Source organism: Podarcis gaigeae (assembly GCF_964106915.1).
Source record: "Podarcis gaigeae genome assembly, chromosome: 8".
Classification (NCBI taxonomy): Eukaryota; Metazoa; Chordata; class Lepidosauria; order Squamata; family Lacertidae; genus Podarcis; species Podarcis gaigeae.
This window is the reverse complement of record NC_139684.1, coordinates 62262736-62275661: the sequence shown is the minus strand read 5'-3', so window position 1 is coordinate 62275661 and position 12926 is coordinate 62262736. Positions and strand designations below refer to the sequence as shown.

Sequence of the window (12926 nt, the reverse complement as noted above, 5' to 3'; positions counted from 1 at the left end):
CTACTCTACTGGAAACTGATCAACCTAGAGCAATTATTGGTTCTCATCTATAACAAATGGGTGTGGCTAGTCAAACCTTGGGTCCTGGGTGTTAGATTAAAAGGGACAATGAGTGACATCTCCTAAATCATTGGAGGAAATATCTGGATCCTTAAAGAAAGTTGAACCTGTAGCCATTGTTCATACAAACTGAATGGATCTTACGAGATGTGTGAATTAAGGAATTTGAATGTATTATACAGCCTAAACAATGGAAAATTGCTTTACATTCTGTGGAGCATTTCTTCAGGAAATTGAGATTGATCCATCAAAAATAAATATATTCTGTTGGCAGCTAAAATGGAAGAATCCAATGAGAACCACACCCCCCCCTCTAGCAGGAGCAGCATGAACGCATGCAGGTTTACTGTAGAGCTGGGCAACCTGTGGCCCTCCAGATATTGCTACACTACAAGCTATGCCAGCTGGAGCGGATGGGAGTTGGAGCTCTGGCCTTGCCACTGCCTCAAAAACGTGTTTTTGCACTGCATTGTGGCCGCATATAGCACCCTTTTCCCTGTAGAGAAACATATCCACCGCTAAAGCTGAAGGGAATGTCTGATTTTATTATTTTATCATTTTAACTCTCCAGCCCTCATTGTTCCAGGAAAGTAAGAGTTTGTAAAAAGAATCAAATTCCGCAGTAAAGCGAGACACCAGTGTCACCTTACTTCTCTCGTTTGGTCCCTCCACCTTTAAAAACTTCTGTTTCACGTCAACCCAGCCCTCCCATCGATCCATTGTGATGGCTGAAAAGAAGCGATGGGGGGAGGGATTTTTGGGTTCTGCCCAAACTCGGCCCCGCCTTTGAGGACTTAAAAGCCGCGGCCCAAAGCACTGCGTGCATATTGGGCCTTCGGGATTCACACGTGGAGAAAGGTGACGCGGGGTTTGTGCGGGAGGACTCGGCGGGGTTTCTCAACCCGTTTTATTCGCGAGTGACTTGTGCGTTGCAAAGATGGGGGGCTCACTTCTGCACGTGCCGAGGCTGGCACCTGCTCGTGGGAAGGGCTGGGTGTCTTTTGCGAGGTTCATTCGAATTGATCCGTTTACACGCAGGCTGGAAAGGGGGGGGTTGTTTCTTTTCAAAGACCCCCCGATAAAACCGATGCTTGGCCGGGTGTGTGTGTGTCTCCCCCGCTGATGTCTGGTTTGACTTCGAAGTCGCTTCGGCTTCCGTTAGGGGGCGTTTGGTTTTCGGGTCGGGAGAGGTGAGGTGTACTCGGAAGCGTGCATCCAGGGCTCAATTCGTGAAATTGCGACTAGGGTGGCTGGGTGAAGGGGCTGTGCTTCTGTGCCTTTAATATCTGTGTGGGGGAGCGAATTTAGCAGCTTGTTATCCCAGGCACACCTGCGGAGGAGGAGAGATTCTCAATTCTACATACCTGTTAAAGGTGCAGGAGACCTGTCCTATCTGGCTCCCTGCCCACCCCAACTGTGGCTATTTGGGTGAATTTCTTTGGGATTGAACATTGCAATCCTATACATACTTACTGTGCTCAATAGGATTTACTCCCTAGTTCTTAAAATTGTAGACTCATAACCCACCTACTTTATGCCCATTGAACTGGATAGGATTTCTGAATAGGACTTACTTCTGAATCCATAATGCAGAATATAGGGCTGTCAAACTGGACCAGTGAAGGTGCCAGTTGCTGGTGGGGGTCTCTGACCATCTTGCTTATTCTGTTCCCTTCTGGTCTTTTCTCCGATCCAAGGCTTTGTCTTGGCTGTGTGTGTGTGTGTGTGTGTTCACTGCACATCTTTACAGTGGTCTAAATGGGTCTCACTCCAGTAACTTTGGTGCATGCACCAGAATTCAAGCCTGGATAGGGTTTTTTTTGCCATATCAGATGGGCATGGGTATCTTAAATTAGCAGCCTCTGATTGGGGCCACTGTCTTCTACTTACTGCCCCCCCAAAAAAATATGCTGGGGCGAAGCATGCAGGCTTAGTAGAAAAACTTTGATGTTAAATTTGGAGGCATAATTTGGACTCCAGAGTCCTTTTTTTGCAGCTGGCGGCCTGCAAATGTTGTTGTGTAGCTGCAGTTTGAACCATGTTTGTAGACTTTCCCCCCTCTTCCAGGTACATCTGGGCTTTGTCCTCTTGCTTCCAATCCTTACAGGCTCCCCCAGCCTCGTCACCATGGGCAAAGAGAAGACCCACATCAACATAGTGGTTATTGGGCATGTGGACTCTGGCAAGTCGACCACCACAGGCCACCTCATCTACAAATGTGGAGGCATAGACAAGCGTACCATAGAGAAATTTGAGAAGGAGGCAGCTGAGGTGAGTTCATGCTAGGGCTCAGGCCTAGAATGAAAGACAGTGCCTCTAGGTACATGCAGAGGGCATTCCTACTTCCTTGATTGTGATTGCACAATTAGGGGTATTATTGGGTAATATTGGGGTAGCTTTGAACCTCTGGCACTGCTACTACTTTTTTTAATTTTTAATTAATCACTGGCTGCTCCAGGAATCCTATCTCCCCTTGTCTGTCATCTTCTCACCCTGCTGGAGTGTTTTGGAAATAGTGTGCATTTATTTTTAAGATGCTGACTTAACTTAATGTAGCATCCATCTTCAAGGCTAAGGTGTATGTATGTGTACATAAAACTATATACTGTATCTTAAAGATACTACAGGCTCTGCCATGCCACATTCCAAAGGAACACAAACCCTGGTTAAGTGCCAAGACCCCTGAAATCTTGCTACCGCTTGGCTGAGTTTGGGGTGGCCGGTAGCAATATATTAACATTCTCTTACACACAGCTACATCTACCTCCTGCAACTGCACAAGATTCAGGAGAAAGCTGGCTTAGATGTTAAATGCATAGCAGCAAGCACATCAGGGTTTTGTTTTCTTTTAACAAACTATTTAAATTCACTTAAGAGGCTATTATTGGTATGTGACCATGGAGAAGAGTTAACCCTTTCTAACCCTGTTACAATCATTTTGAAAATCCCCCTCGAATGCTATTAATTCCAGAAAGAAACAGATCCTACAGCAGTGAGTAGGTATGCCATTTTAATAAGGAATGTGGTAGAGAATGAAAAGATTAAATCTCCCTATGTGCTGCACTGCAGTCCTAATTATTATTATTTTTTAAATAATGTTTATTTGGTTTTTGTTTAACAATAGAGAACACATAATAACATAACATTTTCCAATATCCACATTTCATACACTTCCTTGGACTTCCTCGCACCTCTTGTTCCTGCTTTCTAAACTCATAAATTTTGACAGCAAATTATTAACTTAATTTAGTTTATATAATAAAATTTTCTACTATTAAAATCTCAAATTTTGAAATTTAACAACTCTTTTGTTAAGACTTAATTGTTAAATATTCTTTATCCAAAATTTGTCTTTTCTTTCAATTACATTCAAATTTGTATTCCTTATTACTAATTTATTGGGGCCATGTTATTACAAATCTTACATCTTTCTTAGCATTCATACAATTTACAATGTTTTTGTAAATAGTCCTTAAATTTCTTCCAGTCCTCCTCCACCAGTTCTTCTCCCAGGTCTCGGATTCTGCCAGTCATCTCAGCCAGTTCCATGTAGTCCATCAGTTGCATCTGCCACTCTTCCAGTGTGGGCAAATCTTGAGTTTTCCAGCATTTAGCAATGAGTATCCTTGCTGCTGTTGTAGCATACATAAAAAAGATTCGATCTTTCTTTTGCACACTCTGGCCGACAATGCCCAAGAGAAAGGCCTCTGGTTTCTTAGGGAAGGTATACTTGAATACCTTTTTCATCTCATTATATATCATTTCCCAGAAAGCCTTCACTCTAGGGCAAGTCCACCAGAGGTGAAAGAATGTTCCTTCAGCTTCTTTACACTTCCAACATTTATTGTCAGGCAAATGGTATATCTTTGCGAGCTTGACTGGAGTCATGTACCACCTATATATCATTTTCATAATATTTTCTTTCAAGGCATTACATGCCGTAAATCTTAAACCTGTGGTCCATAACTTTTCCCAGTCAGCAAACATGATGTTGTACCCAATGTCCTATGCCCATTTTATCATAGCTGATTTGACCATTTCATCCTGTGTATTCCACTTTAGCAGCAAGTTATACATTCTTGAAAGTATCTTAGAGCTGGGTTCTAACAGTTCTGTTTCTAATTTTGATTTTTCCACCTGGAATCCTAATTTTTTATCTGACTTAAAAGCTTCTTTGATCTGAGCATAATGTAACCAATCTCACATTTTCCCTTTAGTTTCTCCATACTCTGCAACTTCCAGTTGTCTCCATCTTTTTCTATTATTTCCCAATATTTCGGCCATTTGGCCTCCATATTGAGTCTTTTCGGGGCCTTAGCCTCCATTGGTGATAGCCACCTTGGGGTCTTATTTTCCAATAAGTCCTTATATTTTGACCAGACATTAAACACTGCTTTTCTGACAACATGATTCTTGAAAGCCTTGTGTATTTTAACCCTGTCATACCACAGATATGCATGCCAACCAAACGCATTATTGAATCCTTCCAAATCTAAAACATCAGTGTTTTCAAGAAGTAGCCAATCTTTCAACCAGCAGAAAGCTGCTGATTCATAGTACAGCTTTAAGTCTGGCAGGGCAAAGCCCCCTCTTTCTTTAGCATCAGTTAATATCTTAAACTTGATTCTGGGCTTTTTGCCCTGCCAGACAAATTTAGAAATATCTCGCTGCCACCTCCCAAAACACTCCATTTTATCCACTATCTGCAAAGTTTGAAACAAAAACAACATTTTTGGCAATACATTCATCTTAATAACAGCAATACATCCTGACAAGGAAAGTTTCAGTCTTGACCATACATCTAGATCTCTTTTAATTTCAGACCAGCATTTTTCATAATTGTCTTTAAATAGATTCCTGTTCTTCGCTGTTATGTTTACCCCTAGGTATCTTACTTTTTTGACCACATTTAATTCTGTCTCTTTCTGAAACCTTTCTGACTCTAAAGGAGTCAAGTTTTTTTCCAAAACCTTAGCTTTTTGCTTGTTAAGTTTAAATCCCGCCACTCGACCAAACTCATGAATCAATTGCAATACCCTTTTAGTACTAGGCTCTGGCTCCTGTAGGGTCAAAACTAGGTCATCTGCAAATGCTTTCAGTTTGTATTGAAATTGAGGAGGCCATTCAGAACATGCAACTGGGCAAGTCTCCAGGGCCAGATGGGCTTACCTCCAAATATTATAAGACATTGAAAGACTATTTGATGTATCCATTAATGGAGGTTTGCAATGAAATTATGGAGGGGAGGAAGGCACCGGAGTCGTGGAAAGAAGCTTTCATCACATTGATACCCAAATTAGAATCTGAAAAGACGCAACTTAGGAATTACCGCCCCATCTCCCTCTTAAACGTGGATTACAAAATATTTGCAGACATCTTAGCAAGAAGACTCAAAAAAGTCCTTAATGAAGTAATCCATAACACAAGGAATATTATTGACATTTTGGAACTTCTGCAAACAAATATCAATACAAAAGCTGTGTTAATTTTCATAGACGCGGAGAAGGCCTTTGACAACATCTCTTGGAAGTTTATGAAGAAAAATTTGGAAGGAATGGGAGTGGGGCGGGGGTTTCACAATGGGATAGAGGCAATTTACTCAGAGCAAAAAGCAAAATTGATAGTCAACAATGTGGTGACAGAAGAGTTTAGAATTGAGAAAGGAACAAGACAAGGTTGCCCTATATCCCCTTTGTTATTTATATCGGTCCTGGAAGTGCTCTTGAATATGATTAGAGGAGACCGGTTGGTGGAAGGTATTCAGGTCGGAGCGAAACAATACAATGCACTGCAGTCCTAATTATAGCTTCCCCCGACCCCATCGCCATCTGTGCATGCAGTTAATTAAAAAAACAAAGTAAGTTGGACTTCCTGATGATGCATTTTGCATCATGTATAGTTTGGTTGCTAAAAGTAGTTTTCTCTCTTCCTTACAGATGGGGAAAGGCTCTTTCAAATATGCCTGGGTGCTGGACAAGCTGAAAGCTGAGCGGGAGCGAGGGATCACCATCGACATCTCCCTGTGGAAGTTTGAAACCAGCAAATTCTACATTACCATCATTGACGCTCCCGGCCACAGGGACTTCATAAAAAACATGATCACTGGGACCTCTCAGGTAAGGTTGCAGCCTTCCATGCCCATGGAGAGGAAACGTGTGCCATTAGTTATGGCTGCTTCTTTTTTCTTTGCAAAACCGTGCAAAGTAAAATGTAACTTACATTTTTTTTTTAAAGCCTTGATCAAGGCTTGGTCAAACCATATCTGGAGTACTGTGGCCAGCTCTGGGTGCCACAGTTTGAGAAGTATATTGGCAAACTGGAACGTGTGCAGAGGAGGGCTACCAAGATGATAAAAAGTCTGGAAATCAAACCTTTCCCCTAACACAACCTCATGGGTTGTAGTTTGCTGAGGACTCTTGAAACTCCATTAGAGATTTGTATCCAATTTCATGGCACTAATAGTTTCTAGATGAATGTAAATGACTTACGCCTGCCATATTAGTTTGCCCTAACTGTGCCCTAGATTCTACCCTGACTCCTTGGGAGTCCCTAGACACCAGACAGTATTCCAGAGCTGTCTCTTGGTCTCCCCAGGCTGACTGTGCAGTGCTGATTGTGGCTGCTGGCATGGGTGAGTTTGAAGCTGGCATCTCCAAGAGTGGGCAGACCCGTGAGCATGCCCTTTTGGCCTATACTTTGGGGGTGAAGCAGCTCATCATTGGGGTGAACAAGATGGACTCTACAGAGCCTCCTTACAGCAGCAAGCGCTACCAGGAGATTTCCAAGGAAGTGAGTGCCTACATCAAGAAGATTGGCTACAACCCAGCCACTGTAGCCTTTGTGCCCATCTCTGGGTGGCATGGAGACAACATGTTGGAGCCCAGCAGTAATGTGAGTAGCCTACAGTATTTTTCTTCCCCTTTCCTCAAACCTACTCAGTTGGGAAGTTTAGATTGATGAGGTCAGTAGTATTTCTCCAGCACAAACCTGTGGTCCTCCAGATGCTGTTGGACTACAACGCCCATCATTCCTGACTGTATTTGCTGGGGTTGATGGGACTTGGAGTCAAGTATCTGGAGGGCGTAAGACCTCATCCTTTCTTTATCCCATGTCTAAAAATCTTACTTAAGCATCTATTCTGGCATTGGAGATTTAAGCAGACATCTTATGCCCACTTTCAAACATACCTCTGCAGTCATAAGAACTAGAAAGTTCATTTTCCCCCTCCTTTGAAAATAAATCTGAGGCTTTTGGTAAGCTGAATTCCACATCCAGTGGAATTTCAGAAGACACATAGCCCTGTTCATACTGAGTTAGGCTGTTTGCCCACCTGACCCACTTTGGCTAACATAGATTGGCAGTAGTTCTCCAGAGTACCATGAAGGAAGTCTTTGGTAAGCTCCCAATTGAAGATCCCAGGGATTAAGCCTAGACTTGCCAAGCTTGTTCCTACCCCCTCCTAAAAACTGGAAACACATTCCCAGGAGAGAGACAGGAGAACATGCCCCCTTCCAAAGACCAAGAGGTCTCCAGCTGTAGAATTGCATGATGTGACTTCAGGCTGTCACAAATATTTGCAGGCATGCTCAAAACTGCACATGCTCTTCATCTCTGTTGGCAGATGCCTTGGTTCAAGGGCTGGAGCATCACCCGGAAGGAAGGCAATGCCTCTGGCACCACTTTGCTGGAAGCTCTGGATTCTATTATCCCTCCTTCCCGTCCTGTTAACAAGCCCCTTCGACTTCCTCTGCAGGATGTTTACAAGATTGGTGGTATGCATTATTGTACAAGTGGGATAATAATGTAAAAGGATATTGACCTGCGCTTCAATAGTTATGCACAGTGCAGTGATTCAATGAAGGCAAATATTCCAGCTTTCAGGAAGAATTCCAAGTCCTTGCTGGTCTGCATTTGTAGCCTGCATTTCTGCCAAAAAGGCTCCTGGAGCAGCTTACATAGAATCAACTGAAGAATTGCAGTCTAAAAGCCATGGCACACAAGGGGGAAGAGGAGAAACACAAACTCGGCCACCAATTCTTAAGTGTTAAATAGTACTACTTTACATATGGAAGCCTAGTGGGTTGTCTGAGGCTGACTAGGCCATATTTTTCACTACTCGACTGGGGATGGCTGTTGTTCTATGAGGCAGAGCTTGGAGTAACTCTGTCAGGCCATTAGCTGTGCAGCTCAGTGGGTAACCCTGTTGCTTTACCCTTAGGCATTGGCACTGTCCCGGTGGGCAGGGTGGAAACAGGGTTCCTGAAGGCCGGCATGGTGGTCACCTTTGCCCCCACCAACATCACCACAGAGGTGAAGTCTGTGGAAATGCACCACGAGGCGCTGGCGGAGGCCCTGCCAGGAGACAATGTGGGCTTCAACGTCAAGAACGTATCGGTGAAAGACATCCGTCGTGGTAACGTGGCCGGGGACAGCAAGAACGACCCCCCCATGGAGACAGGCAGCTTCTCAGCCCAGGTGAGGGGTGGGCAGGGCCAGAGGGGTCTTGGGAGATAGAGGAAGCTTCCATATTTAGTCACTTATTGGTCCATTTAGCTTGGTATTGTCTACACTGACTGGCAGCAGGTCTCCATGATTTGGGCCTGGTTTCCCTCCCAGTTCTACCTAGAGACCTTGCTGGGGATTGAACTGGGGACTTTCTGTCTGCAGATGCTCTTCCACTGAGCTGCAGCCCTTCCCATAATGCTTGGTTGCACATCCTTGTAACTCCATAAAGCAGGGGTGGGGGACCTTTTTGGCCTGGTGGGCCAGGCCTTTATCTCCCCACACCTGCACAGGCCAACTTACTACCTGTCAATCAATCATACATACATACAAACATATGCTGCCTTTCCACAGTTCAAGCCATGCTCAAGGTGGCTTACATAATGAATAAACACATAACTACAACATAACAAAAGTAGACATCAGTAGTAAATTCAAAAATTCAAAACGAAACCGAACAATTCCCATACATCACAGCAAACAATACAAAAACAACAACAACCTAGCAATAAGAGCAACAACTCCCTCCTCAATCCCACCTCAGCAGCCTGAGGCCCCACCCTCCCAGATCAGGTGTAAAAAGGCCAAGCTTCATTGGATGCTCAATTCTCATTTCCAGCCTGCCCAGGTTAAGTACCTTAAAATCAGGGCCAGAATCAAGGATCAACATGGCTGATACAGTAACTCATAATGCCATTCCATTCCCCATGGGCTCCAGTCACCATTGAGATCAAGCCCTTTGCATTACAAGTATTCTGAATCCTGAACTATTATTACTGTCCTGGTCAGAAACATGGAGTTGCCCCAGGTGGCATGGCATTCAGAGAAGAAAACAAAGCTTGTGGAATACTGCATAAACAGCAAGAGGAATCTGTTGAAGTTGAACAATCATCCAATGTCAAGTGGGCAGTTTCCTGCCTCTGCTGTGTAGCATCATCATCATAGAACAGGACTCAAGGTGCCTTAAAATAAGTAAAAATAAGAACTGCAAAAAAGGGGGAAAGCAATCATTAAAAAAGTAAACACTGATAGAACAAAAAGCTATATACATACATACAATTTATTTAAAACCTTACAAATAATTACAGTAAAAACCAGTACCTCACCAGCTCTTTCATAAAAAGCAGTCAATTCCTAAAAGCCTATTGGAGCAAAAAAAAAATTACCTGCCAGCAGAAGGAGAGCAAGGAGGGTGCCAATCTAGCTTCACCAGGGAGGGAGTTCCATAGTTTAGGAGCAGCCACCAAAAAGGCTATCTCCCATGTTCCCAGGGCTGATGGGAGTTGTAGTCCAAAACATCTGAAGGGCACCCAGTTGGGGAAAGGCTGCTGGACAGGTAGAGTGAATGTTTCCAGAAGTCCTACATGTTCTTCCTCCTTGACCTTGATGTTGTAGGTGATCATCTTGAACCACCCGGGCCAGATCTCAGCAGGCTATGCCCCAGTCCTGGACTGCCACACAGCCCATATCTCCTGTAAGTTTGCTGAGCTGAAGGAGAAGATTGACCGCAGGTCTGGCAAGAAGCTGGAGGATGACCCCAAATCCCTGAAGACTGGCGATGCGGCCATTGTTCATATGATCCCTGGCAAGCCCATGTGTGTGGAGAGCTTCTCTGAATACCCACCTCTTGGTAAGTTTGCAGCACATTTATCAGAGACTTGTGGCCTCATATCTGGGATTGGCTAGGAATTCTAAAAAACTAAAACATCAGGGCAGTTTTGAAATTGGTGTAGCTTAGAAAGGTTCAGTCCACTATCTCGATTCAAAATGAATTCCAAATGTATCAAAAACCCACAGATGAAAGCCTGCTGCTTGATCTCGGGAACCATCATGGGCATCATTTTGGTTTTTCTCATTATGTGGAAGGGTGAGGGTCTAGGTTGTGCAAGGGCTTTTTCATCACTTGGGTCATTCAGCTATGCCTAGGCCCTGAGCTGGGGAAGGGCCATTGCTCAGTGGCAGAGCTTCTGCTTTGCATGCAGGTCACAGATTCAATCCCAGGCATCTCCAGGTAAGACTGGAAGAGAAACTCACTGGCTGATACCCTGGAGAACCGTGGCTTGTCAGGGCAGATGGTACTGAGCTTGATGGGCCAGTGGTATGTTCCTGTTTTCCTCTGGCACTAAGGGGCATTGTGCATGTGCACATACCACAACAGCCATGAGGGCTAGCAACTTGGATTTTTTTAAAATGGACTGAAAAATTAGATTTTTGGGTAGCTAAGTCTGTACCCAGTACATCTTGCCCTTGACTGAGGATGTGAGACTGAATTGTGGGAGTGGGTGCAGAATGTGGTTTGAGAGTTTGCTATAACAGGAAGTTTTGAGTAGGTTTGTACTTGATGTGCGTTGCTCATGTAAGGGTATTCTTCTGCTAAGAATAACTGCCTCTGTAGGACCTTCTGGGTCTGTTTAGGAGTCTTCTTTCAGGCCTCTCCTGTCTGCCTCAGTAGCTGTTTTGAATAGACTGAACTTGAAAACAGTGCACATAAATCATCCAAATGAACAAATAATGAATCATTCTGTGGTCAGTTGTGATGCATCAGGTCCTCCTTTGAAGCTTGGCAGTGAATGATGATCTTTAACTGTATCCTCCTATTAAATGTGCCACATGCTAAATATTAGTGGCTATTGTATGATATGAGTGGGTAGGCCAAGGGTAGGTAACCTTTACCCCTCCAGATGTTGATGAACTACAACTTCCATAATCCCTGGCCATGCTTCCTAGGACTGAAGGGAGTTGTAGTGCAGCAACATCTGGCAGACCAAAGGTTACCCCCATCTTCCGTTAGGCATTTATTTCTGGCTTTTAGGAAGGCTGCTGCTTGCTAATGGTGCACTCTTCTAACTTGCAGTTTTGCATTCTACAGCCATTTATAGCTACATCTATGTGACAGCTTTAAAAACTAGTTTAATAATCAGTCCTTCTTCCTAAGGAATACTAGGAGCTGGTAATTCTGTGAGTGAAGCTACAAATCTCAAACTTGGCAACTGCAGTTAAGCCATGGCAGTTCAAACCTGTTGGCCATAGGTAAAAGGATTCCAGAAACTGTGTTGAACTTCCTGTGCCCTAATGAGATCTCTTCTCTCTGGCAGGTCGTTTTGCTGTTCGGGACATGAGGCAGACAGTGGCCGTGGGTGTAATTAAGTCTGTGGAGAAGAAGGCTAGTGGGGCAGCTAAAATAACAAAGTCTGCCATAAAGGCCAGTAAAAAGTGAACAGCTTCTTGCTCCTCCCCCCCCAGCACCAGCAGCTGGTGCTTAGGTTCTTTCTGATCCCTGACTGGAGCCTGGCCTCACTCAAACTGGACTGATGGATGACCACTGCCATGCAGCGGAAGAGGATCTTGAAGGAAACTGGACACTGTGTGGGCGGTGGGTTTAAAAGCCTTAAATATATAAAAATAAAAATGTGCATCTAATTTGCCATGTTTCTCCATTGTTATAGCATCCATAACCAGATTATAATACTTGTGTCCAAATGTACAATTTGCAGTTGGGTGGAGGGGAGGAAGAGAATATATTGGCCTCTTTATAATCCTTAGTTTTAAGGACTGTAGTGGTTCTCAGTGCAATCCTACATGTCTACTCAAAAGTAAGGTCCACTGAGTTTAATAGAACTCGCTTCCAGGTAAGTGTGCATAGGATTGGAGACTTAACTGCATCTACAGTACTAAACAAATGCTAGTGTTATTTTACTGCATTAGCAACTATGAGGATTCTGCTTGTAGGAGAAGGGGGTAAGAGGATGATTCTACAATCTAGGTCTAACCTAGATGTACCCAGCCATACTTTAAAAAGTAGAGAACATGAACAGCCATGCATAGTTACCAGGATTGCTGGACCTCAGGCAGTGACTGCCTCCTAGGACTCTCCAGCAATGAAGATATCCAGAAAAAGCTAAGCAAGAGTACAAGGTGATTCTTCCATAAGGCTCAAACTCAGCTGTCTTCTCCCTTCCAAACTTTAAGCTTAGAGTTTAAACGATCCTCCTTCTGCCCCATGTATTTACTTTCCAGTCTTTGTATCTTTCAGTATTGAGGAGAGTGAGAGGTGGACATCAGGGCATAATATATTTCTCAAAACAGGTGGGACAGAAAGATGTCATCTTGCACCAAAGGCTCGTTTAAGAGGAAAGTTATCTGGTCTCTCCTAAATAATAAAATTGACAAGTCCAAGGGATGCAGGTAGCAATGTTGGGTTAAACCACAGAGCCTAGGACTTGCCGATCAGAAGGTCAGCAGTTCGAATCCCTGCGACGGGGTGAGATCCTGTTGCTCGGTCCCAGCTCCTGCCAACCTAGCAGTTCGAAAGCACAAAGTGCAAGTAGATAAATAGGTACCGCTCCAGCAGGAAGGTAAACGGC

The 12926-nt window shown here is 43.9% G+C and overlaps 1 protein-coding gene across 5 annotated transcripts; it reads left to right on the top strand.

The window, feature by feature from the left end:
• The first annotated feature begins 873 nt into the window (after positions 1–873).
• Positions 874–11982, top strand: LOC310850352 (elongation factor 1-alpha 1-like). Of its 5 annotated transcripts, none has more exons than XM_083751771.1 (8): positions 874–918; positions 2128–2331; positions 5997–6176; positions 6655–6951; positions 7682–7832; positions 8279–8535; positions 9958–10192; positions 11658–11982. In XM_083751771.1, the coding sequence occupies exons 2-8, from the start codon at positions 2188–2190 to the stop codon at positions 11777–11779; spliced, it is 1386 nt and encodes a 461-aa protein (XP_083607897.1). In that variant the 5' UTR covers positions 874–918; positions 2128–2187; the 3' UTR covers positions 11780–11982. The 5 variants fall into 5 exon arrangements, with proteins under 5 accessions (XP_083607897.1, XP_083607899.1, XP_083607896.1 ...); XM_083751773.1 differs by having other exon boundaries at positions 917–984; positions 2168–2331; XM_083751770.1 differs by lacking the exon at positions 874–918 and adding an exon at positions 935–1250 and having other exon boundaries at positions 2168–2331.
• The last annotated feature ends 944 nt before the right edge of the window (positions 11983–12926 follow it).